The sequence below is a fragment of the Bos mutus genome, chromosome 25, assembly GCF_027580195.1.
Source record: "Bos mutus isolate GX-2022 chromosome 25, NWIPB_WYAK_1.1, whole genome shotgun sequence".
Taxonomy (NCBI): Eukaryota; Metazoa; Chordata; class Mammalia; order Artiodactyla; family Bovidae; genus Bos; species Bos mutus.
The window spans coordinates 7,600,625-7,626,973 of record NC_091641.1 but is presented as its reverse complement, the minus strand read 5'-3'; the positions used below and the strand labels follow the sequence as shown (position 1 = coordinate 7,626,973).

At 53.2% G+C, this 26,349-nt stretch overlaps 1 protein-coding gene across 2 annotated transcripts in view; it reads left to right on the top strand.

Annotated features, from left to right (window-relative positions):
- Positions 1–1,066: 1,066 nt before the first annotated feature.
- DTX2 (deltex E3 ubiquitin ligase 2) overlaps positions 1,067–26,349 on the top strand; it is a 39,847-nt gene continuing 14,564 nt past the window's right edge. For both annotated transcript variants that reach the window (XM_070362149.1, XM_070362150.1), the window contains exons 1-4: positions 1,067–1,208; positions 14,617–14,971; positions 17,244–17,880; positions 23,785–23,885. In XM_070362149.1, the coding sequence (XP_070218250.1) occupies positions 14,704–14,971; positions 17,244–17,880; positions 23,785–23,885 (1,006 nt within the window). In that variant the 5' untranslated portion in view covers positions 1,067–1,208; positions 14,617–14,703. The remainder of the gene's footprint in view (positions 1,209–14,616; positions 14,972–17,243; positions 17,881–23,784; positions 23,886–26,349) is intronic.

The window sequence follows — 26,349 nt, the reverse complement described above, 5'->3', positions numbered from 1 at the left end:
ACTCCAGTGGACTAAATTTCTTGCGTGATATTTAGAGTCCTTCATAATCTCACCCAGCCATTTAACCATATCCTGCCACACCCTAATCCATTTTCTCTGTCCTCACCCTGTCCATGTACCTATTCTCTGCCTTGGCTACACAGAACATTTCATTGCTTCCTGAATGCATCAGGCACTTTCTCATCTCTCATCCTTTGCAAATGTTTCCCTGTATTCCATTTGACAAACCCCTACTCAGGCTTCAAATTCTAGTGTCACCTCCCGTGAAATGCCTTCCTGACATCCCCTCTTCCTGCAATTAGGCACCCCTTCTATGCTCTTACTCCTTTATCACATTTATCACACTAGATTGCAGTTGCATGTTTAAGTGTCTGTCATCCAAGTAGGTATAAAGGTCTCCTGGGATGAGCCCAAGTAGGTACAAAGCTCTTTTTTCTTGGAAGAAAACCTATGACCAACCTAGGCAGCATATTAAAAAGGAAAGACATTACTTTGCTGACAAAGGTCGGTCTAGTCAAAGCTATGGTTTTTCCAGTAGTCACGTATGGATGTGAGAATTGGACCATAAACAAAGCTGAGCGCTGAAGAATTGATGCTTTTGAGCTGTGGTGTTGGAGAAGACTCTTGAGAGTCCCTTGGGCAGCAAGGAGATCAAACCAGTCAATCCTAAAGGAAATCAGTCCTGAGTATTCATTGGAGGGACTGATGCTGAAGCTGAAGCTTCAATACTTTGGCCACCTGATGCGAAGAGCTGACTCATTGAAAAGACCCTGATGCTGGGAAAAATTGAAGGCGGGAGCAGGGGACAGAGGATGAGATGGTTGGATGGCATCACTGGCTCAGTGGACATGAGTTTGAGTAAACTCCGGGAGTTGGTGATGGACAGGGAAGCCTGGCGTGCTGCAGTCCATGGGATCGCCAAGAGTCGGACACGACTGAGCAACTGAACTGAACTGAACTGAACCGAACAGGTGCACGTCGGGCTCGGCCCCGCCCCCCTGCTGCCCCGCCGGAACTACGTTTCCCAGAAGGCCCAGCATCTTGGGCATGCGCACTGGAACCCGAGGAAGCTGCGACGCCGAGTTTCACTCAGGCTGCCTCCTCGTTAGAGTAGGAGCTACAGCCGGAGCAGTGCCCAGGCCGAAGCGGAGCTGCAGTCTGAGCGCGGCGGTGTCCTCCGCTCGCCTGCCTCGCTCTCTTCAGTCTCGGTGAGAGGGGCGGCCCGGGCCACCTGCTCCTCGCCTAGGGCTGGGGTCCCGGGGACGCGGGGGAGACCTAGCCGAGCTGGGACCGGAAGGGGGCGGGCGTGGGCGTGAGGGAGGGTTGGGCCGGGCTGGAGAGGCGCTCCGGGGTGAGGTCCCAGGGGGATTGCGGGGACAGGGCTCCGGGTGGAGGTCCCCGGGGGCGGGAGTTGAGGGCATTGAGAGACGGGGTGGGGAGCGGGAACGCCGAAGTGCTGGCAAGGGGAGGGGCGCAGACCCTGAGAGTTTGGCCCGTCGAGAGGAGAGTACCCTTTCGTACAGGATCCGGAGGAGGCGGCGGCGGGGACACCGGGCTGCCCTAGTGAGGGTGTGGGTCCTGCTGGGATCTGCCTCCCGGTGGACGGGTCCCTGGAGCCGGGGGCTGTACTTCTGAGGAGTTCGCTTAACTAACTCCGCTTTCTTCTTCTCAAGTAAGGTCCGCCTTCCAGGAAGTGCCTCTTTTCTGGGACCCTGACTCACTTTTGCGGGGTGCCAGTAGCTTACGCTGTGAAGAGGACTTAGAAGACTTCCCTCCCCCTTTGCCCCCGAAACTACCCTTTCTCAAGTCAGCTACTGTCCTCCACACTGGTTCCTCTTCCCTAAGTGCCAGTAGCAGTGGAAATACTGTGTGATAGACGCTTGGCCGCTTAAGAAACTCAAAATATTTCTGCGTGCCATCGTAGCTCGTCTAGAGTTCTAGAAGGTGGTCTTTCTGGTAATCAGGCTTTACTTAAACCATCTGGGTAACTATAGCTAGGCTTCTTGTTCATTCACTGCGTGACCTTGGCAAACTTTTATGTTCTGTGGTTTGTTGATTTCTTGGATGCTCACAGAGCAAACTGGCTTACAAAATCCTTTCAGGCCTTTCTGTGGAAGGGCTTTTTTTTTTTTTTTTCCTTCCCCTAACTAGCCCCTTGATTATTGAGTGGGCAGAGGGAGACTACTGTACCTTCTGCTGTGCCCAGGCTGTTGGAAAATAAATCTGGTGGTTTCCAGTCCCCAGCCACAGCACACAGACCCAACATCTGTGCATTCGTTTTCACTAACTGCTGTTTCCCAATTTAAAACCCGATCGTCTTCTTCCTTGTTGGCAAAGGTGCCTTGGAATTTGTGTCGCTGAGTCAGCAAGCCTTTCACATTTGCCCGGTTTTTGTTGTTTGCGTTTTCTATCAAGATGGGAATCCACACAAGTCATTCCTCCTAAGGATCTGGTATCTTCATCAATAAGGCACGGTTTGTGCCAGCTCTCCACAGAGAAAAGGTGAGAGCCACAGGGACTTCACGTCGCTGCCTTTCCAATCTGGTTTTCAGTAGAGAAAGTGCAGACTGGGAAGGGGGAAATTTGAGGTCCCCAGGATGAAAGTGAGCCCTGGGAGTGGATTGTTGATTGCCTCCTGTCTCAGATAAATTCAGGTGGCTTCTTGCCAACAGCTTCTCCTGTTTAACCAGTCTTAGAAGCTACTTTCTGTTTTCACACATGCGTTATGAGATGAAGGACACGAGTCAGGATTTCTGCATCGAAAATTTTAATTTCCTTGGTCACTTGAACCTTTACTGGGTGCTTCCTTTTGGTCAGGCCCCTGCTTGGTGCTGAGTGTGCAGTGACCAGCCATAAAAACTCTGTCTTCCAGGAGCTCATCATTCAGTGGGAAAGGTAAAGAAACCATAGATAGCAACAAAGCGTTGTCGGTGTGATACATATGGAGGAGTGGGTAATCACAGGCAGAGCCCACCCCACCCCCCACCCTTGCCCAGAAGGGAAGGTCCAGAAGGCTTTGAGAACGTGAGAGCCAAAGTGAATTGTGAAGAAGGAGTAGGACCCAGGAAGTATGGGACGAAGCCAGGCAGAGGAGTCACTAAATGCAAAGTTGTGAAGAGACCCGGCGTGTCTGGGTCACTGTAAGTGTGACTCCAGTGTGGCTGGGGCAACGGGATGGGTACAGGGCTGAGTGTGGGGGCTTTTGCGTGTCATGTCAAGACTTGGGGGATTTTAGCGGAGAATTCCAGGAAGGGCCTTGCTAAATGAGCACCCTGGCTAGAAAGCATGGAATGGGTTGGATTGGATCGTTCTCCTCGTGACTGTTTCCTTACATCACGCCAGCTTCTAGTACAGGGAGGTAGACAGGGAAGCTTGTGCTCTGGCTGTTCCTGGGCTTGTCAAAGAGATAGAATGGCCGGAGAGAACTGTAGAGGACAGATGCAATGCTGTAGAAGTTGATGAGAGGGGATTTTCTTGCAAGAGGGCACATCACGGCATCCTGGAGGTGTTTAACTGGTTGGCCAAGTGGGTGGGGTTCCAGGTAAAGTTGAAGCACAGAGTTGGGGAAACCGGATATATATGGGGTATCGGGTCATCACTTAAACTCTGTGGAAGGAGCTGGGGAGGGGGAAGAGTAGACCAGAGAGGGGTACTGAAGGGAGTGTGCCAGCGGGTAGTGTTAGGGAGGGACCAGGCTGGTGGACTTTCACCGTGAGCCACGGAATGTGAACATTGTTTCTAGACCTCGAAGGGAGGTGTGGAAGAGAGAGGGGCAGGACTGTACTCCAGGAAGCTCCGCCTCATCCCTGTCTCTGAGGTGGGTGAGAAGGAGAGACGGTGGAAGAAGCCAGGTGGGAGAGTGTGCTCATCAAGGTGAGAGGCTGACAGGTCCCAGCCGGGTGCTCACAGTGGGGGCTGAGGAGGCGAGAGCAAGCCAGGGCAGCTGCTGGGCTGTGGGGAGAAGCTGGAGGAGGGGCAGCCCGGAGCCAAGGAATCCAGGAGGAAAGAGAGAGAAGCAAGGAAGGTGAGTTTGACTTCAGACATGTTGGAGGTACCTAAGAGACAGCAGGAATGGGGCTACGGACAAAGCGTCCCTCATTCATTCCACATGTACCCAGGAAGTTGTGTGCCAGGGTTTGTGCTCAGCACCCGGAGATGAATTAAAGAGTCACCTCTGTGGGTTTGTTTTAATATTCACCTCAGATAAACAGAGAACTGGGTTGCTCCACACTGATCACCTGTTCACACATGGCCTACTTTTATTTATTTCCTAAGTTTTTTTTAATGAGTGTTGTAAGTTCCTGCGTTTCATCCATCCACAACAAAAGCCAGGATCTTGAGACAGAATACATATCCAGTTTTTGATCTTTCTTCCTGTTCCCATCCTGAGATATCCATTATCCCTTTGCTTTCGTTTTTATCTAGTTTTATGGTACCTGGGTATTCCTAAGGAACCTAAAAAAATATTGCTACAATTTGTCCGTAGTATTGCTATCACTTGGTTCATTTGTCTTGAATATTGAATAATAGTCCATGGTGTGAACAAACCAGTTTCTGCATCTGGTCTTCCATTGACGGGCGCCTGGTCGTTTCCAGGTTTTTGCTACTGAGAGAGAGCTGTTCTGAGCACTTCTATACATGCTCCCTGTTGCACCTACTCAAGAGGTTTTCTTGGGTGTGAACTGAGGGCTGGTGTTTTGCTGGATCGTAAGGTAAATAAATATTCAACTTCCATAGCTGTTGCCAGACTCTCTTCTGAAGTGGTTGTACGAGTTTGCCCTCGTACACTTCCACACTTGCTCCACACTCTTGCCAACACTTGATATAGGCTGTTTTTTTTTTTTTTTTTTTTTTGCCAATGGAATGGATATAAAATGGGATCTTTGGGATCATGGTTTCTATGTCACCAAACCCTAATGTCAGGCATCTCTACATGAGTTTATTGGCATGTGTGTTTCTGTAAATTATATCTTCTGCCAATTTTTCTGTGGGGTTCTTGGCATTAAAAAAAAAATTGATTTGTGAGAGTTTTTTTATGTATGCTTGATTTTAATCCTTTGTGTTTATTGCACATATCTTTTTCCAGCTTGTAACTTTCTGTTTTCTTTAAGGCACGTTTTGTTGAACAACCATTCTTGATTTTAACACTGTGAAATGTATCTTTTCATTTATAGTCAGCATTCTGTGTCTCCTTTGAAAAATCTTTTCCTAACCATAATCCTTGCCTGTAAGGAGCCCATGCCCCACTGGAGGGGACAAGTAGATAATCGCACTCAGGTGTCACATGGACATTGGTGGTTAGATGTGGCCACTTTTCACTGCAGGGCAGGAGTGGGTATAGGAAAGATTTCACAGGGAATTAAGAGATGAGTGAATGGACAGGTAGAGTGGACACTGTGGGTGGGAGAGGGGTGGGCATGAAACAGCCTGATCAGTCCTGGGCTGTCCCTGGGGTTGCTGATGGCTGGACCAGGGATGTGGGCAGGGTATCTGAAGAAAGATCTGGACGATCAACGTGCGTGGGATTATTGAAGCCGTGGGAACAGATAAGAGAGTCACGGGGAGTGCAGAGAGGAGAGGCAGACAGGGCCTGATTGCCCGACGCAGGAAAGGCGTGGCTCTGGGGAGCAGTTGGGCTTTCCCAGGGGACCCGGGCCGCACACCGCCTGTCGTGCTCTCGGGTGCTGTGTTTTACCCTCAGGTGTTGGGCGAAGCCCAACGTGTCTGCAGAGCGCAGGCATGCCACAGGGGAGGCTCGCCAGAGCCATAAGCACTCTCGCAGCGTTTAAAAGAGAAACGGGTTCCAAGAAGTACTTCTCAACTATCCGGACGGTGAGAGCACAGCTTGGCTGGCAAACCGTAGCTCATGGGCCAAGTCAGCCCACAGCCTGTTTTTGTAAATAAAGTTTTATTGGGACACAGCCACACGAGTTAGTTTACACGTGGCCCATTACTGTTTTCACACTGCAGAGTTGAGTAGTTGCAGCAGACACCCTATGTTCTGCCGAGCCTACAATAGGTACCTTCTGGCCCTTTACAGAAAAGGTTTGCTGGCCTCGCGCTGGGGAGTCATGGTAACTGTGGTAACCTCGAGAGCAGAACCAGCCACCACAGTGGCGCAGCTCGTTGTCGCTAGCTAGATAATGAATCTGGGTCAGGTCTGCAAACGTTGCCAGGTTTTCTGGTTTTCAAGAGAAGCTGGAAATCTGGATTGATTGACTGATTTATCCTAATTTTAAAACATTAGCTCAATCTGTAAGATTTACAAACTGTAGTAGGCTGAGCAGACACATCTGGCAGGCTGATGTACCCACATCAACTTCTCCCTCTGCAAACTGATTTGGGAAACCTGTGACTGGGTTTCCCCCATAGCTCAGCTGGTAAAGAATCCTCCTGTATTGCAGGAGACCCCGGTTCAATTCCTGAGTTGGGAAATTCCCCTGGCGAAGGGATCAGCTGCCCACTCCAGTATCTTGGGCTTCCCTTTTGGCTCAGATGGTAAAGAATCCACCTGCAGTGCGGGAGACCTGGGATCGATCACTGGGTTGGGAAGATCCCCTGGAGGAGGGCATGGCAACCCAGTCCGGTATTCTTGCCTGGAGAATCCCCATGGATGGAGGAGCCTTGTGGGCTACAGTCCGTGGGGTCACAGAGAGTCGGACGCGACTGAGCTCCTGAACACAGCACAGCACATACCTGTGACTTCTCAGGCAACTTGCTTATCTTTTGCCTCAGTTTTCTCTTTTATAAAACAGAGATAATACCCTGCCCTGTATTGTAAAGATTAAGTGAGAACACTCAGAAGATACTTAGCCAGCACTGGCCTGGTAATACATAGTAAGCTCTTGTTGCTGGCCACTGTGCCTGCCATTGCTTCCTCGGCTCCCACATTCTGGCCTCAGGGTAGGCCTGGGAACCAGGGCTCAGCCCTCTGATGACCTGTGGGTGGTCAGTTTGCTCCTGGCCAAAGAAGGGGCAGCGGGTTCTTGGTGCTGGTGAAGGAGGTTGTCCATGGAGCAACTGTCGGTCACCAGGGCCCACCCCCTGGATACTGTGTGGCTTTCTGCTCAGACCTGCCTTTGGAGGCCCCAGACAGGCACCAGCCAGGAGAGGAGTTGTCATTTCCCATCTTGCAGCCCCAGCGTGCAAGGGACAACTCAAGTGTTAGTCCTTCCATCCTTCAGAAGCCTAGTAAGGTCTGAGTGGCGCTTGATGGAGCCATCCCTTGTCTAAACCAAAGCCCTACCTTGCAGCGCTCCTGTTGTAATAATCCAGGTCCTTGGGTGGTGTGTTTTTTGCACTTTCTGGGAACTCAGGTGGGGCGTGTGTCTCTTGGCAAGGAGGCACCGTGGTGCTTTGACAGGCCTGTTAATGAAACCCCATTGGGACGGGAGTGGCTGTCTAAAGTCAGGATGGTAGGTTAACAGAGGTGGGGGTTTGGTTCCTATTTACGATCTTTTGAAAGTTGTGGGCATTGTTGAGGTTTGTTTCTGATAACAGAAGTAAAACTTTCCCACTTTAAAAAATGGGAAAAGTTCAGAAGTTAAACAAAAGGTCTCCTGCAGTTTCTCCACTCAAAGGCAGCTGTTGTTAGCATTTGGGTACATTTCTACTGAGTTTTCTCTCTGCTTCTCTTTACCAAGTTAAAGTAGTGCTGTGGGGAATAGCTTTATGTTGACGTTTTCCTCTAATCTCCTTAGATAGATTTCTTAATGATTGGGTCAAAGCAAGTGATGGCCTCACCATGGGGCATGCAGGATCTTAGTTTCCAGACCAGGGATTGAACTTGCGCCCTCTGCAGTGGAAGCAAGGAGTCTTAACCGCTGGATTGCCAGGGAAGTCCCCTGAGTGAACATTTTTAAACCTCTTGATACATATTACCAGACTGTTTTCTGGAAGGAGTTTATCCCTCCCAGCAATGTGACTTCTCAGTGTTTGTGGGACTGTGTATTGAAATTAAGTTATTTTTATGACTTTGAGAGACAGAAAAATAATACTCCATTGTGTTAAAAACAACACGTCTAGCAAAGTAGAACATTTCTTTGATATGTCTTTGCACAGGATTTGACTTTCCCAGGTCCACAGGAATGCTTTCTGACAGTGCCCGGGTGGCCAGCTGCCCATAACAGGTCTTTCAAGGTCATGCTCTAGTTACTGGTCATGCTTACCGTGTCAGCTGGTGGGGTGTGGAGTTGCAGGCCCGTGCTTCTGGGAAAGCACCTGAAAGAGAGGCAGCTTAGAAAATAGGGCTTAAGGTCACCCAGCCTCACTGGTCTCCAGCCCGTGCACCTCAGACGCCTCTGTCCTGCACAGCGGCTTCCTGGGCCTCTCGGAGTCGGAAGTAGAGGGCACCCTCTGTGGCAGAGCACCCCGCGTTTTTACATCTTGTGTTATTGATGGGAGGCGTACGGTCACATTTGGGAAAGGGTTCTGCTGTTTATAAGAAGCTCGAAAACCCATCCAACCCCCTGAGCAGTTGAGCCCAGGAGAGGGGCTGTGACTGTCCCGGGATCATTGCGTGTGGACCCTGGGGTGAACTGCCCACTCAGGCTTGGGCCAGGCCACTTCGTATTTCAGTGGGACTCAAGGGGGAGAAAATGGGTCCTCACATGTTGGCACATTGACAATCCCTCAGTCTGGGCACCAGTTTAAAACCACGTTCAGGGCCTTCTTCCTGGAGGCCTCAACTGTAAGGGGATCCGCTTGTGTGGCTCCCCGACTTGGAGGCCCACAATTAGGTGGGATGCGTCTCACTCAGATTCCTGTGTCAGCTCAGATCTTGTTCTAAAGTTTTCCTAAATCCCCTAGGAATAGAAAGACTCTCAGACACACGTAACTCTTTTGTGTCAAACACATCTCTGGTAGAACAGCAGGGTCCTGCTGTGCCTTGGGACCAGGGGCCAGGAAGGGGTTCAGAGATCAGATCAGATCAGGTCAGTCGCTCAGTCGTGTCCGACTCTATGCGACCCCATGAATCGCAGCACGCCAGGCCTCCCTGTCCATCACCAACTCCCGGAGTTCACCCAGACTCACGTCCATTGAGTCAGTGATGCCATCCAGCCATCTCATCCTCTGTCGTCCCCTTCTCCTGCCCCCAATCCCTCCCAGCATCACAGTCTTTTCCAATGAGTCAACTCTTCGCATGAGGTGGCCAAAGTACTGGAGTTTCAGCTTCAGCATCATTCCTTCCAAAGAAATCCCAGGGCTGATCTCCTTCAGAATGGACTGGTGGGATCTCCTTGCAGTCCAAGGGACTCTCAAGAGTCTTCTCCAACACCACAGTTCAAAAGCATCAATTCTTCGGCTCTCAGCCTTCTTCACAGTCCAACTCTCACATCCATACATGACCACAGGAAAAACCATAGCCTTGACTAGACGAACCTTTGTTGGCAAAGTAATGTCTCTGTTTTTCAATATGCTGTCTAGGTTGGTCATCACTTTCCTTCCAATGAGTAAGCGTCTTTTAATTTCATGGCTGCAGTCACCATCTGTAGTGATTTTGGAGCCCAAAAAAATAAAGTCCGACACTGTTTCCACTGTTTCCCCATCTATTTCCCATGAAGTGATGGGACCGGATGCCATGATCTTCGTTTTCGGAATGTTGAGCTTTAAGCCAACTTTTTCACTCTCCACTTTCACTTTCATCAAGAGGCTTTTGAGTTCCTCTTCACTTTCTGCCATAAGGGTGGTGTCATCTGCATATCTGAGGTTATTGATATTTCTCCCGGCAATATTGATTCCAGCTTGTGTTTCTTCCAGTCCAGCATTTCTCATGATGTACTCTGCATATAAGTTAAATAAGCGGGGTGACAATATACAGCCTTGACGAACTCCTTTTCCTATTTGGAACCAGTCTGTTGTTCCATGTCCAGTTGTAACTGTTGCTTCCTGACCTGCACACAGATTTCTCAAGAGGCAGATCAGGTGGTCTGGTATTCCCATCTCTTTCAGAATTTTCCACAGTTTATTGTGATCCACACAGTCAAAGGCTTTGGCATAGTCAATAAAGCAGAAATAGATGTTTTTCTGGAACTCTCTTGCTTTTTCCATGATCCAGCGGATGTTGGCAATTTGATCTCTGGTTCCTCTGCCTTTTCTAAAACCAGCTTGAACATCAGGAAGTTCACGGTTCACATATTGCTGAAGCCTGGCTTGGAGAATTTTGAGCATTACTTTACTAGCGTGTGAGATGAGTACAATTGTGCAGTAGTTTGAGCATTCTTTGGCATTGCCTTTCTTTGGGATTGGAATGAAAACTGACCTTTTCCAGTCCTGTGGCCACTGCTGAGTTTTCCAAATTTGATGGCATATTGAGTGCAGCACTTTCACAGCATCATCTTTCAGGATTTGGAATAGCTCCACTGGAATTCTATCACCTCCACTAGCTTTGTTCGTAGTGATGCTTTCTAAGGCCCATTTGACTTCACATTCCAGGATGTCTGGCTCTAGGTCAGTGATCACACCATCGTGATTATCTGGGTCGTGAAGATCTTTTTTGTACAATTCTTCTGTGTATTCTTGCCATCTCTTCTTAATATCTTCTGCTTCTGTTAGGTCCATACCATTTCTGTCCTTTATTGAGCTCATCTTTGCATGAAATGTTCCTTTGGTATCTCTGATTTTCTTGAAGAGATCCCTGGTCTTTCCCATTCTGTTGTTTTCCTCTATTTCTTTGCATTGATCTCTGAAGAAGGCTTTCTTATCTCTTCTTGCTATTCTTTGGAACTCTGCATTCAGATGTTTATATCTTTCCTTTTCTCCTTTGCTTTTTGCTTCTCTTCTTTTCACAGCTATTTGTAAGGCCTCCCCAGACAGCCATTTTGCTTTTTTTTGTTGGTTGTGGCTAAATCTGAGGGAAGAATGCAAGGGAAGGCAGGATGGTTTTTCTTGTGGTCAAGTTGTTAATACATTTTTTAAAGATAATTTTGGTCCGATCATCATAAGTAATATGATCGTTGTAGAACATCTGCCAGTATAGAGAAAAGTAAAGAACATATATCCCATACTTAACTCCATCGCCCCTAGTAACATGTCAAGAGTTGTTCCTTCCAGCCTTTTAAAAATTGGCTTATATAAGGTAGAAAGAACATGGGCTTCATGGTGTCACAGACCGGCCACCTGACCTTGAATAAATTTTTTATTTCTTTTGGCCTCAGTTCCTGCGTCTGTAAAATGGGGATAATTTCTACCTTCAGGGGCGATTGAGGGTTGAGAGAGCGGGATGACAGGAGCGCTGGGCAGAGTGCCTGCCTCGTAGTAGACGTTCAGTAAATGGTGCACCTGCCTACCTGAGATCATAGTGTGTGTGGTTACATGCCCTGTGTTTTTAATTTGGCAGGAGAGTTACCCTGGGTCTGAAAGCCTTTTAAGGACTCACGCCCCGTCACGGGAGCACCGTAATTGATCTCAGAGCCCCTTGCTCCATTATTGTGAAGTGTTTAGGTGGCCCCAGACTGAGGCTTCTGTCCCATGGCCAATTAGAATAATAGTTTTCATCATTAAGAGCACCCTAAATAGCCCCATCATTAAGAGCCAAAACAAATTAGGTTTCTGAACTGCAGCTTGGGGGTGGTTGAGGCTGTAGCAGAGAATGGGTGCCTTGACTGGCTGCTGCGTGTGCGTAATTGCTACCTTTGAGGGGAGCAGCAGTGGGCATCCTGGGCCCTGCCCCAGGCCCCTGGAGTGAAAGGTACTCCTCCCTTGTGAGTGTTTCAGCCCCTCTGGGATTTGGGGTGTTTGACGAACTGCAGCTCCAGCTTTAGGTCAGCCTCGGCTCTGCCCTCAGGGAGTTCCCTTTAGGAGGCTGTGGGAGGGAGGACAGACGCTGAAACCAATCAATGTGATCCGGTTCGGATAAGCGGGATATGCGGTGAGGACGCACAGGAGGGTGCAGTCAGCATTTTCTGGCAAGCACCTGGTCAGAGGGCTCAGAAGGGGGCTCTGGCTGAGTCTGGAAAGATGGGCAAGTTTGCTAGGGGCTCAGATGCGGAGAGGATGGGACTCGGGACATGGGCAGCAGGGTCCACGGCTGGGAGGCGGGAAACGGCTCCAGATGTTTTGGCACTTACTGGGATTTGATGCAGCTGGACAAAAAGTGCAGGCCTTGTGTTAGTGGGGACAGTGGCCGGTCATGGAGGGGCCGTGTGCTGGGTCTTTCTCATCTCTGGGTCTCCAGGACCCTGCCAGCCTGGACTGTGGTGTGCCTGCAGTCTGCAGCTCTCGCTGATGTTCTCGAGCGGAGTTCTCAGGCTGTTTGGCAGACTTCTCCAAGTCGGTTCACCTGGGGATGTGTGGACATGCCGGAGCGTACCGCGTGTGCTGGTAACTGGGAGGCTCCCCCTCCGGCTGAGAAATGAGTGATGCCTGTCAGGAGGTGCCGGGGGAAAGTCTGGGCTCAGGAGTAATTGGCCCCGAAACCAGTCCTGTGATTTGTACCTGGGTGTTGTTCCAGGGACCTCTAATTGCAGGCGCTGAGCTAATAAACCCTCCAGCCATCTCAAGGGCATCCCGGGTCTGGTTCTCCAGGGTGGGAGGTGTGGATTTGTTGAAGTGGTTGCAGCTCAGGGGCGGTCCTGGCTCCCCGAGGTGTGCTCAGAGTTATCTCTGGCCTGACTCACCGCCTGTGCTCTCAGGTAGCACGGAGCCGCCCTGGGCCACCGCTCCTGCCCCAGACTCGAGGGGTAGGCAGGGGTGGGGTGGAGGGGGCAGGGAAAGGGAGGGAGGCCCAGGCCTGCTGATATCTGCTGGGTGCCTTAGCACACCTGTCCGTCTGAGTCCCTGAGGAGTGCACTTAGAGTAGAGGGTGATGTGGCTGTGTCCACCTGAAGTCAGGCTGGCAGGGCCTGGTCACCTTCATCAGAAGACACAGTGAATGGAGCACAGTAAGCGGTGTGTGGACGCCAGAGCCCATGCCCCTTCCTTTTCACGTGCTGCTCCAGGTCTGCCTTTCTCGTGGGGCAGATGGTCTCAGCCTTCTCACGGAAACCCTGCTGGAGTGCAGTCTCGGGGACAGCAGCGAAAGCCCAGGGTCCCGGCCTCATTAGTGGCCATGTAAGCAAGTTTCTGAAACTTCCAGGGCCTCAGTTTCCTCCTCTGCAAAGTGGGAACAAAATTCGATGCCTGTGCTTAAGGGGGTTGGGTGGGAACCGGAGCAGATGCCGTAACTGCGACCCTCTTGGCACCAGGGCCCTCCGTGGACGTCACAGTTGAGGGTGCTCAGGGCATGAGATGCAGGCTCCTCTTTCCCTCCCCCTCTTGCCCCCTTCTCTCCTCCCTAAGCGGGGCCTGAAAGTGGAGCTCGAGGTAGAGCCCATTACTGAGCCTTCCCCGCTGAGGGAAGGGCATCAGCTCGGGTGACCTGGGTGTGCACTCTGTGCTGTCTCTCAGCACCATATGTGTGGCCTTCAGTAGCGCCTTGACTTCTTGGAGCTTTAGTTTCCTGTCCATAAAGTGGGAGAAATACCGCCTTGACAGTCTGTTCCACTTAACTGAGACGAGTCCCTCTGGTGTTGTCACTGAACATCGGCCCCGTTCCCCTCGCACCCCCGGAGCTGGCGCTCTGGGCACTGCCACCGTGTGAGTCCACAGCCCCCCTCTCCTTCAGACACTTGCAGGCACTGGAATCGTCATCTTCTCCTGAGTTCAGCCATGCTCAGAGCTAATCCCTGTCACACTCATGCTGCGTTCCATGGCCTGTGCTGGGGCTGGTGATGGGGCTGTCTACAAGGCCGACCTGCGGGGCGTCTGCCGTCTGAGGAGGACAGAAAGACCGGGACCGCCGTCACCCCTGCATATGTTCCGTGGTGCCGTGGGGGCGAAGTTTGTGCGACGGGTGGCCTGGGCAAACCCCGAATGATGCAACTAGGCGGGGGTGACTGGGAGGAGGCCTCGGGAGATGCATGTAAAGTCTCTGGACCTGGCTGCTGGTCATCGAGGCCCGGGACCCGAGAGCGGAGCTCAGAGAGGCCGGAGAGGGAGGAGCTCAGCGCCCAGGGATTTGAATGTCCGTCTCGGGCTCCACAGTTAATGATGTGGGAGCCCGGGGGGCCTGGAGGCCTGGGTGGGGCTGGTACCCACCCCAACTTTGAGTCCCTGCTCTGCCATTGACCCCGGGCTGCCCTTGAGCCCCTGGTCCTTTCTGAGACTCTGTTTTGGTTTTTTTCTAATCTGTAACACAGCAGGTATTGTTTTGTGTCTTAACAAACCAACTTGGGGAACTAAGTCATCCCCACACAGGTATAAAGCGTCCTCATGGCCCCCGTCCACGAAGGATTTGAGGTGACTCATGAAAATATGCTAAGTGTATCAAAAGATACACTTAGTAGCTGGGCCAGAGGGAAAGTTTTGGTAAAGGGACAGAAGCAGGGCTGATAGTTAGCACCGGGAATTCAGTCACTGTCTTCCCGGACGTTTGTGGAGGTAAGAGCACTGCCTGACTGACGCTGGATTCTGACTGCCTGCCTGAGCAGAGAGACAGGGTAAGGTATTTGGTTCATGAAGCTTTTAAGGTATTAGGGGAAAAAGTGGCTGGAAAAGCATGAGCTTTTCCCTGCACCCAGACCGACTCGGGCAGTGCCACCGTGTGTGTGGGTAACCACTTGTCTGTCTTGTTTACAGGTCTCCTGGCAGCACTGGGCAATGAACCCGAGACTCCAGCCCAGCGTGGTCTGAAGCCGTTGGGGAAGTCAGGGAGTCCTGGGAAAGATGGCCATGGCCCCAAGCCCTTCCCTGGCTCAGGTGTACACCAGCCCGGTGGCAGTGGCCGTGTGGGAATGGCAGGACGGGCTGGGCACCTGGCACCCCTACAGCGCCGCCGTCTGCAGCTACATCGAGCAGCAGTTTGTGCAGCAGAAGGGCCAGCGCTTCGGACTGGGGAGCCTGGCCCACAGCATCCCCTTAGGTCAAGCTGACCCCTCACTGGCTCCTTACATCATTGACCTCCCCAGCTGGACGCAGTTCCGCCAGGACACTGGTAAGACCCTTCCTGCCTCTAGCGTGTGTCTAGGTGCCTCCTTCGGGCCGGACATTGTGCTCTGTGTTCGGGTCACAGAGTTGACTCTCAGCGCCATCCTGCCTCTGAAACGCACAGGGCTGGGAGGCGGACGCTGAGTGGTAGCGGGCACCACACGGCGTGTGAGGTGCCGCTTCATGGTGCAGGGTGCCTTGAAACACAGCACAGAGGCCGTCCCGGCCCCTTCCCCTTGTCTCCCAAAGCAGAACTGCCTGTAGAGATTGGAAGGTCTAGCAAGCAGCAGGCCAGCAGGCCAGCCAGCGTGGGCGTGGCACACCGTGCTAGGGAGAGGGCCTGGTGATGAGTTCTGGCTCCTGAAGGACAGTCGTGTCACCTGGGCGGGTCACTTCACGTCGCTGTGCACTCATGTTTCTTTCTTTCCTACGTTTATATTAATAGTATGGGCTTCCCCAGTGGCTCAGTGGTAAAGAATCCACCTGCAATGCAGGAGACCTGGGTTCAATCCCTGGGTCGGGAAGATTCCCGGGAGGAGGGCATGGCAACCCACTCCAGTGTCCTTGCGTGGGGAATTCTATGAACAGAGGAGCCTAGTGGGCTACAGTGCATGGGGTTGCAAAGAGTTGGACACGACTGAGGCGACTGACCAGCTGCAGCAGCAGTGATCAGTGTTACCGAGAATGGGGCCGCCAGCTTCTTCCCAGAGCTGTGCCTGTCCCTCTAAATCAGTGGTTCTCAGCCGAGGGTGACTTTGTCTCCTGGTACACTGGGCAACGTGTGGGGACATTTTTGACAGTCAGGACTGTGGGGTGGGTGCTACTGGCATCTAGTGGGTAGAGGCCTGGGATGGTACAAAATAAACATCCTACAGCATACAGGACTGGCCCCACGACAAGGAACTGTTGGCCCCAAACGCACTGGTGCCCAGCCTGAAGAATCCAGCTCTGATCCCATAGCAGCCTCCTTGGGGGTGTGAGGACTCAGGCTTCCAGGCAGCAGATGCAGATAAAAGTCCCGGCCCTCATGACATTTGCAGTCACCAAGAAAGACAGCGAGCAAGATAAATAATTCGTGACCCATGTATGGTTGGGTCAGTGAGTGTTTATGAGGGTGTGTAAAGTGTAGGGAGAGGTTATTCTGAAGTTAGAGCTTTCGTGGCCTGGTCACCAGGAAGGGCCAGGCACAGGCCAGGGGGAGGGGCAGCTCATGCAGGGCTTTTCTGACCCTTGAAGGGACTTCAGCTTTTCTTCTAAAAGGAGGAGGCCCAGGAGGATTTGGGCAGAAGAGTGACGTCATCTGATTTGGGGGTTAAATGTATTGCTCTGACTGCTGAGGTCAGGAGAGTAGGTAGAGGGTAATCGCAGTGATCATCTTTTGGCAAGTACTGTTGGAAGCATGGCCCAAATCGATTTTTTCCTTTCTCCTTTCCATAATCATGCAATTTGGTTTATTCATATAAGGTAACCACAGGTGTTTCCTAATAGTTGCTACCTGAGAAGTCCAAGGGAATCCAGGTACATCCGTGTAAGAAAAGTCTGTAAAAGTTAATGAGTTTCTGGGACTTCTCTGGCTGTCCAGTGGTTAAGACTCTGCACTTCCACTTTGCAAGGGGTCACAGGTTTCATCCCTGGTGGGAGAACTAAGATCCCACATGCCGTGGGGCCAAAAAAACAAAACAAAAAAAGTTAATGAGTTTCACAGAGTCTTAGAGACCTAAGAATTACCTACAGCATAGCACATGGAAACAGGAAAGGTTTTCGCTGTGATTCTCAGCTGCACCTAAGCGTACGTGCTTAGAAGACTGGACGGGCAGGAATATATCTCAGTCTACGAAGCGTGCTTTCCTCTCGGTGCTTGGATTACAGATGGCTTCGTCTTCTTCAGACATTTTGTTTTGGTGTCTTCGGTCAGCCCACACAGGTTTCGTCATTAGGGGTGTCTTGAGAGGCCTCGTCGGGTCTGAGCCACAGCTGGTCTTTGACCCCAGCGTCCAGCGTCCCCTAGTCCAGCTGAGAAAGGCCGGTCCCCCTCTGCCACTTCACCCCTTTGGTCCGCAGTTTCTTTGCACAGAGAGTGCACTCTGCCTTTCATCCCAGATTTGGAGAGAGTCATCAGTGTCAGCCTTTAGGTCAGACAGCAGCATGACCCATGTGTGTATACTGTGACCACATTATCTTATGTTGGTTGTAGGGAACAAAGAGGACTTTAAAGCGCCTGGTTTGAGGGTGGTGAGGGCGGCAGATGAGCTGTTGACGTGCGTCCCTCCGTTTAACAGGCACCATGCGGGCCGTGCGGAGGCACCTGTTCGCGCAGCACTCGGCTCCCGGCCGGGGCATCGTCTGGGAGTGGCTGGGTGATGACAACTCCTGGACGGCCTACGAGGCCAGCGTCTGCGACTACCTGGAGCAGCAGGTGGCCCAGGGCAACCAGCTCGTGGACTTGGCGCCCCTGGGGTACAACTACACCGTCAACTATGCCACCCACACGCAGACCAACAAGACTTCCAGCTTCTGCCGGAGCGTGCGGCGCCAGGCGGGGCCCCCGTACCCAGTGACCACCGTCATCGCCCCGCCGGGCCACACGGGGGTGGCCTGCTCTTGCCATCAGTGCCTCAGCGGTGGTACCACTGGCCCCGTGTCAGGCCGCTACCGCCACTCCATGACCAACCTCCCCGCCTACCCCGTCCCCCAGCCCCCCCACAGGACCGCCATTGTTTGGGGGACCCACCAGGCCTTTGCTCCGTACAACAAGCCCTCCCTCTCGGGGGCCAGGTCTGCGCCCAGGCTGAACACCACCAACCCCTGGGCCGGGGCGCCGCCCTCCCTGGGGAGCGCGCCCCTCTGCCGCTCCAGCCTCTCCCACCTGGCGTCGCAGCACCAGCCCTCAGGACCGTCCGCCACCGGCGCAGCCAGGTATCTTGCGTTCCTGACAGCTGTTGTGTCCAGCCGTGCGCCTTGTCAGGGCCTTGGGTTTCCGCCCTTATTTAGCTGGGAAGGCTCCCCCTGTGCCGTGAAGCCCTGGCACCTGCCTCCTCCTGCCCCACCACTTGGTCATGTCCTTTGCATGCATCACGTGGTGCCAAGGGACCACGGCCATCCACAGCCTTGCGTCCCACCGACCTCCACGACCTCTGGCACGTGAGTGCTGGTAGTTGCCACGTGGGTTAAAAACCCAGTGATCCGTTCATCGGCTCAGGAGAATCGGGCTCTCTGAGCAGTTAGATTATTTGGCTGTGTGTGTGCCCACTGCTGGGTACATGAGGACATTTCACTGACGCCTGCTGTGTGCCCAGCCCTGAAATCGCAAACACGGAAGGTCCAGTCCTCTCCCCGAGCCCACGGTCTCGTCCAGGGGAAGGCTGGAGCCCAGTTTTGGAGTTTAACAGTGTCGAGGAAAGAGCACAACTGAGCGTGTGGGGGCGGCAGCAGGTGATGTAGGCTGGCTGCTGTGCGGGTCCCTGGGGTACAGTCGGGTCCCTAGGGCACCCCGACAAAGTGAGGAAATGGGCCCCATCTAAGCTAGGTGACACTTCAAAGTGGGGAAACCCTGGAGTGGCCAGTGGTGGATGCTTCTGGGGTGCTCAGACACCTGTCCCTGACCAGGGGCCTTGGCGTTGATCATTATTGAGAGTCTGGGGCCTGCAGAACGTTTTGAGGATTCACAGTGGTGGCCGGGATGGGGGCAGATTTCTGAGAGAGGGTGACCTCAGCAGGCGGTGAGTGGACGTGGGGGCCTGTGGCTGCCCTGTTCCCCAGAGAGTCAGCATCTTGGTGCCACCTCGCTCACCCAGCCCAGCCCTCCTGACCACAAGGAGGGCTGAAACTTCCCAGTGTGAGACCTCCTTGGCAGCTTCTGGGGCCTCTAGTGTTTTCTCCAGAGGACCCGTCCGGCTTCGGTAAGACAATGACAGCTTCGCTCACCAAGCACCCGTTATAGCCAGGCTCGGTTTTCCCAGATCCTCCCAACGGCCTGTGGTAGGTGGTGTCCCCAGATTCCAGGGGAGCATGTTGAGGCTGGCGGGGTTGGCAGCACAGCCAGGACGTGGCAGAACTGGGCTCAAACCCAGGCCTTGCGGGCCGCGTGGGGCACGTGGAGCTCTGGAAGCCATCTGAAAGTCGGACTGAGAGAAAGACAGGACGTCCTGACGGGTGCGTGCAGAGGCTGGCGCTGCAGAGAAGAAGGCGGGCCCACTGGGTCCTGGTGTCTTCCTGTGCGTCTTTTCCTTTCTGAAGCTGGGGCTCGTGGCTCTGAGGTCTTTCTGGAAATTGGAAGCATGGGTAAGGCTTGGGCCTTCCCCAGAGACATAAGCATGCTGGGCTCAGTGCCAACCCAGTCCCTCCCAGTGCCCTGCGAGGCCTCTTCCAGTACGTGGGTCAGTCTATTTTAGAGAAAAACACGTCACGTCTGCCAGCCCAGAAGGGTTATCAGTAAGGGTGAAGCCGCTTTTGTGACTCGGTCAGCTTTGCCCAGCCTCCTGGGGCTTGTGTGCTGACGTGTTAACTGAGGCAGGTTTCTCAAAGGTTCTAGAGCTGGGATTCTGGGAGGAGCCAGGCGACCACTTGGGCTTTGTTGCTTTCTTCTGGCATGGGGCTCCCATTGGTCTCCCCTGAGATTTCTCTGGAGTCTCCCCTCCCCAGCCTGAGGGCCCCGTCCAGGCAGGTTCCGGAAGGGAAGGCTGCGGGGCCAGGTAGCCTCACTCTGCTGCTTGGCCATGCGTGTTGCTGCTTGCCTTGCCACCCTGCCTTGTACACCAGGTGGGAACTGCGCCAGCCAGCTCTGGTAGGTGAAGCAGGGTCAGAGGGGCCTGCCTCCTGACGGGGGGTTCACCTTGACCTCTTGGACCATCTCTTCAGGAGCGGGGAGGGGCGTCTTTCACTGGCAGGGGTCAGTCTTCCCGCGTCTAACTCATTGTGCGGCCTTCTATAGTCAGCCATCTCGAACGGCTGTTGTAGAGCCAGAGGGGGTCTAATTAATCCCTGACCTCTTCACCCAGCTGGGCTGGGAGGATTTGAAAACACTTGGCACCTCAGTTCTCCAGCGGCTGTGGTGTAGTTTCTCCAGGCCAAGCGAACATCAGCAGCATCAGGTGAAAGTTACCAGCGCCACAGACTGGGGAAACCGGGAACCAGCAGCGTTTACTGGTAGCCCCTGGGAAGCACCTGTGAGTGAGCGAAATGAAAGTTTGTGGAGCCCCTGTGGGTTCTTTTTTTGGAACCCATGTAGTTTCAAATCCCTTCCTGCTCAATCCGGGTAAAACCTCAGCTGATGGACCCGCCTCTTGCCCCAGGAGCCTTTCTCTGGGTGAGTAATCTATCGGGAAGACACGTGCTTGTCACTGAGCCGCCGGGTTTAAGTAAATTTCCTGGTAGCTGAAGTTTATCCCTTTAAGCACCAAGACTTGTGTTTCAATGATGTTGGATGGAAGACTTTCCAAAATGTGTCATGCACACGTTGTTTAATAGTGGGTGTGCCATTGTTGAATAGAGGTGTTAGCTCTCTGCTGACTCGGGGTGGTGATTACAAGCAGCCCTCTGTTGCAGCTTCGCTGTAGCAAGGTCTCGGGGGTCTTTGCCCCTGCACTCACCTGGCCTAGGAAAATGGCTCTCATTTTCGTCCATCTACTCTGTTCTTGTCCCGCTGTTCTCCCAGCCTCTGAAAGTTGCACCCTGCTCCCTCCTGCTATCAGTCAGGCTCTTTAAACTTGTAGGATTGGGGTCCTGGACTCCAGTGGGACCTGACTCCTGACTCGCTCACTGTGAGCCCTCGGCTCACCTCTGTTCTCTCTCTACGTCTCTCTTTTCCCCTTGTAAGATTACCAAGTTGGCTAGGGCAGTTGCAGAAGTTTCCCTTTGCTCTGACAGGGCTGTGTTGGTCAGGATTTGGTGAGGGCCCCACGACTCTCCAGAACCGCCTTGTTCCACTGGGACCTGGGACACAGCGGGCATTTGGATCGTACTGCACACTGAGCCTGGCAGCCACCCAGGGGGGCTTGGGGGATTACTCTCATCTTACAGAGAGAGAAAGTAAAGCTCGGAAAGGGGACTCGACGTGCCCCTCAGTGGGTGCTGGCAGTGGGGTCCCCAGGCTCTGTCTGCATCTTAAGCTTCTTGTACTGCACATGCTCAGAGGGTCCCCTGTGGGGAACTGGAGGGAAGCTTTGCATGCCGTGCTCTCCTGCCTCCTAGCTCTGCCCCTTGTCCAGGACTGTCCAATCCTGTCCAAATAGACGATGAGAAATCTCTGTCTTGTGTTCTCACCTCCACTTGGAAGCTCCTGGAGATGGTTTCTTAGATGGGAAAGGCAGGGAGGGCCTAGTAGGAGACCTAGGAACCCAACAGGCAGGCAGGGGGCTGATAGGAAGGAATTCTCAGAAGGGCACTTCATGGGCAAATGGTGCCCACAGCAGAGAACATTCTGCCAGTCTGAGCTCTTAGCGGACAGCGCAGGGGGATCCGTGACCTCCGAGGCTCTGTCTGCCCTTCAGAGTCCCCGTCGTGGAAACCGCTGGATCCTTTCTCTGTCCCTTCTGATCACAGCAGAGAAACGTATGGGGGAGGAGCTGGGGAAAGTCACAGGGGAAGTGACACCGGGAGACCCCTAGGCAGATGGAACTTTGACGCTTCCTGGTCCCACTTCCTCCGTGAGCTGCCTGTTGGAAGCCTTACTGCCTGTCTGCTTTCTGCTCTCATTCTTGTGGTAGAACCTGAGCCTTGGCCTTCTCTCTCAGATATGGGCCTCTTGCCAGCAAGGGGAGACCCCGCTGCCCTGGCCCTGCTGGGCCCGTGGTGCCCAGCCCGCTGGGTCACCCCTTGGAGCAGCAGAGCCAGGCTTTGGCTTTCCCACTTTTCTGGCTCATTGCTCCCTGTTGAGTTGGCTTAGGAGGTGAAGGACGCCTCCAAGGACTGTATCTTCTCCAAGTCGTTCACTTCTAGAACCTGAGAATTGAAGAAACACACTCAGGAAGGGGGTGGGGTGTGGCTTCAAATTAAACAGCTTAGTGGGGCCAAAGCCTTAGCCCGGGTGTCGTGCATGCCCAGCCCTTCCCCCACTGCCTTAGCAGAGCATCCAGGCCTGGTTCCATTGTCCCCTTGGGGCTGACAGTAGACATGGGCAGCAGGAAGCGTAAAGTCCAGAAGTGAAAACCAGTACCAGCCAGTGTGAGATTTTGTGGACCAGAACCGGCCAGCTCCCCGTTGCGTCCGCCAGCAGCATGTGTGACCCGAGGCTGGCGGTAGGCAGGGGGCTGGAGGAGCTCCCAGAAGCATTTGCCACCAGCAGGTGGCTCCTGGGCTGTTGGCCGTTGCGAGGGTAGGACAGCAGGCTGGAGGCGTCCATCGTTTCCTGAGCACCTTTCCAGCTCCTGGCTGTGGCCTGAGCTCAGTGAACCCAGGCCCTGTCCTCGGGGAGCTCCAGTTAGGGGCTGCGGACCCTTCGTCTTGTATCATCTTGAACATGAGCAGGGCTGGAGGACACAGTCACTGGGACGAGGAGGGAGTAGCAGGCACCTCGGGCCATCTGCATCAGCCGTCTCCAGTATGGGGCTCCCCACAACCTATACTGGCATGGATTTATTACCATTTAAAAATATGATGGCTTCCCCGATGGTCTAGTAGCTAAGACCCTGAGCCCCCAGTGCAAGGGTCCCTGGTTCAGTCCCTGGTCAGGGAACTAGATCCCACATGCTGCAACTAAGACCTAGTACAGTCAGATCAATCAACAGATATTTAAAAAGTGAAAAAGTAAAAATATAATCACACACACATATATAATGGCTTAAAGCCAAGTGAGAGAGTTGGAATTAGTCACTGTGGGAAGCAAGACCTTCATTAAAAAAATTTTTTTTTCCTTTATTTTAAATAGATTTACAGGAAAGTTACAAAAATAGTGGAGTTTCCATCTCTCTTACTTGGACTTCTTGTGTTAACATCTTTCATGATAACCGTAGTGCAGTTGCCAGAACCAAAGACTCACCATTGGTGTGGGACTATTAGCTAAGGACTTTTCTGATTTTCATCAGTTTTTTCTGTGGTGTTCTCTTCTCGATCCATGAACCCACTCTGCATCCAGTTGTCATTCCTCCTCTCCTCCTCCTCTGGATAAAACCGCTCCTCAGTCTTTCTTCATCTTCCATAACCTTGACACTTTGGAAGAGTTACTTTTGTCAAATGGTCTTAATTTGGTTTCATCAAATGTTTTCTCATGATTGGACTGAGGCTATGCTGTTTTGGCAGAAACCACAAAAAGGGTGTTAATTTCCTTCTCAGAACATCTTTTCTTGGAGTTCCTGATGATGTTTGGCCCGTTACTGGTGGTGCTGGGCTTGACCACTAGGAGTGGTTTCTATTGGACTTCCGCTCTCTGGCTACCACAGAGCCCTCATTTCGGTGAAGCTGGTGAGCTCATAGTTCTTTTAGGATTTGTCTTCAGAGTCTTGGGATTGTCCAGGAGAGCATTTTGTGACAGCCAACGCTTCGTTATCCATACCATGTAAAAAGATGAGTCTTGTCCCCAGCCGTGTTCTTCCCTGCCCAGTGTTCCCTCCCCTCCCCAGTGCCCCACCTGGAGTCTGACTTTTATTGGTTGATTTTCACGGAGGAAGTGCTTTCGAGAGTCATGACCATCAGACTTCTTCGCCCGTCCTTTGAGATATTCTTCGTGGGGATCTTTTCTCTTAAAAAGAAAAACCAGAAGCCCTCAGTGCAGAGGCTGCTGCGGGGAAGTGAAACCGCAAAGGGGCCTCGGCAGCACCAGGGTCTTCCTCACTTTCTGCCAAGTCAGCTCCTCACATTGAGCTCTGTCCCCTTCTTCTCCCCAAGTGCCTCCCTGCCCAGCGGTCCAGTGAGCAGCCCCCGGAGTGTCCCCGCCACGGTGCCCGTGAAGATGCCGAAGCCCAGCCGGGTCCAGCAAGCCCTCGCAGGTAGGCAGGTGGTCTCCGGTCCAGTCATGTCTGCCGGGGTGGGACTTGCGGGTGGGGAATGTGTGGGGCAGGGGGAGGAGATTGTGGGGAGGGGGTCTGCTGACCCTCTGTGTTCTTGTGGAAACCCACAGGGGCTCCTTGGGGGGGCAGCGCCTTTTTTCATTGATGGTGACCTGTCCCCCCGTGAGTGAGCCTGGGTGCCCCCTCATTTGTCTCAGTGTGGAGGGGATCGTACCTGATGATGTGGGTGCACAGTTCCAACTTTCTCCATCTTTTACGTTTTCACGTCACCTTGAATTATGGTTCAGGAGTCGCTTTTCTGTTCCGACATGCTTTAGGCATTTCCCTACAGGGGCCCTTTGGGGAGTTCCTCCACCTTTTTTGGCTGGAGTTCACGTTTTGAGCAAGTGGCTTTTGTGTCTCACTAGGTCGTTTGTTAACCCTGCCCCTTTGAACGGTTTTCAGAATTCCTTCTGTGGGTGTTGGGAAGCCACTGAGAGTTGTTTTTTAACTTAGGGGGAATGTAGACTGTGGCATGAAGGTACACCGAGGCGTCTGGTGAACTGCCGTCATTTAGAGGTGGAGGTAGGGGAGGAAGCTGGCCAGTCCGTGTGCTGGGTGAGTCACTGTGATAGCACAGGGCGGGCTGGAGAGGCCCAGGCTGGAGGCAGAGAGGCCGTGTGGACCCAGGCTTCGTGCCCCAGGCCGGCTGACCACTGACTAGGGCCTTGGCAGTGGATGGAGGTAAGGGCTTCTGACTCAGTGATTGGACTGGTTGTGAGATGGAAGGAATAGAATGAGGCCTGGTGTGTGCTGCCGACAGCGAAGTCCTCGTGACTAAGGACGAGACTCATTTCATCCCAATAGCAGCTCTGTGCGGGAGGAACTTTGATTCTCATTTTACATTTGAGGAAACTGATGCGCTAAGAATTCCAGAAACCTCCCAAGGCCAGGCAGCCAGTCCTGGACAGAGTGGGATTCAGCCCCAGGCCTTGTTGGCCTCAGAATCTGGGCTTTTCACTATGACACTGTGCTGCTCTCGAGTCTGGTGGGTCCATGTCTGTGGCCGGTGGAGCTGTCCTGGAGGCGGGGGAGTTTGGATGGGCAGCTCAGAAGAGCAGTGTGGGGTGGAGTAGGGGGGCGTCTGCCCGCCCAGGAGTGTGTGAACTTACAGAGACTGGGTGGATCACCAGGAAGAAGAGCACTTGAAGGACATGGAAGGACCAGTCAGAGATGTAGTGGAGACAAGAGAGTGGGGCCAGGAAGGGCCCAGGAGGGGACATGCTAACCAGCAAGCCCTCCGGAACACACTCACCTGCTCAGCCATCAGCCCTCTGCTGCAGCAGAGAGAACAGTGAGCAAAGATGACTAGATAGTTCCTGCCCAGTTTAGGTCTTCTCGTGGCATCACATAGCCCAGGTACTTCGGAGTGTGTGTGTGTGTGTGTATGTGCGCACGTGTGTACATGTACTGCTGGGGTGTGTGTGTGGGTGTGCGTGTGCGCGCGCACGTGTGTGTACATGTGCTGCTGGGGTGTGCGTGTGCGCGCACGTGTGTACATGTACTGCTGGGGTGTGCGTGTGTGCGCGTGCGTGTATGCGTACACATACTGCTGGGGTGTGCGTGTGTGCGCGCATGCACATGCATACATGTACTGCTGGGGTGTGTGTGCGTGTGTGCACGTGTGTACATGTACTGCTGGGGTGTGTGTGTGCATGCACGTGTGTACATGTACTTCTGGGGGTGTGTGCGCGTGCGCGTGCGTACATGTACTGCTGGTGTGTGTGTGTATGCGCGCGTGCACGTGCGTAAATGTACTGCTGGGGTGTGTGCGTGTGTGTGCGTGCACATGCATACGTGTACTGCTGGGGTGTGTGTGTGTGTGTGCGCACGCGTGCGTACATGTACTGCTGGGGTGTGTGCGTGTGTGCATGCACGTGCATACATGTACTGGGGTGTGTGTGTGTGCGCGCGTGTGCATACATGTACTGCTGAGGTATGTGTGTGTGTGTGCGTGCACATGCGTACATGTACTGCTGGGGTGTGCGTGTGTGCGCGCATGCACGTGCATACATGTACTGCTGGGGTGTGTGCATGTGCGTGCGTGCACATGCGTACATGTACTGCTGGGGTGTGTGTGTGTGTGCGCACGCGTGCATACATGTACTGCTGGGGTGTGTGCGTGTGCGCGCGCGCGTGCGTACATGTACTGGGGTGTGTGTGTATGCGCGCGTGTGCATACATGTACTGCTGAGGTATGTGTGTGTGTGTGCGCGCGTGTGTACATGTACTGCTGGAGAGAGGTTGTGGGAGCAAGCCCAGCCTGCAGGTGCCTGGCTCCATTCAGCCCTGCAGTCGCTGAGGGCCTAATACCAGCATGGTCCCCTCTACCCGCAGCTCAGCAGTGGTCTGGGTGCTGAGGCACTCTCGGGGCCGGGATCCTCTCCTGGCCTTGTTCTCTGTG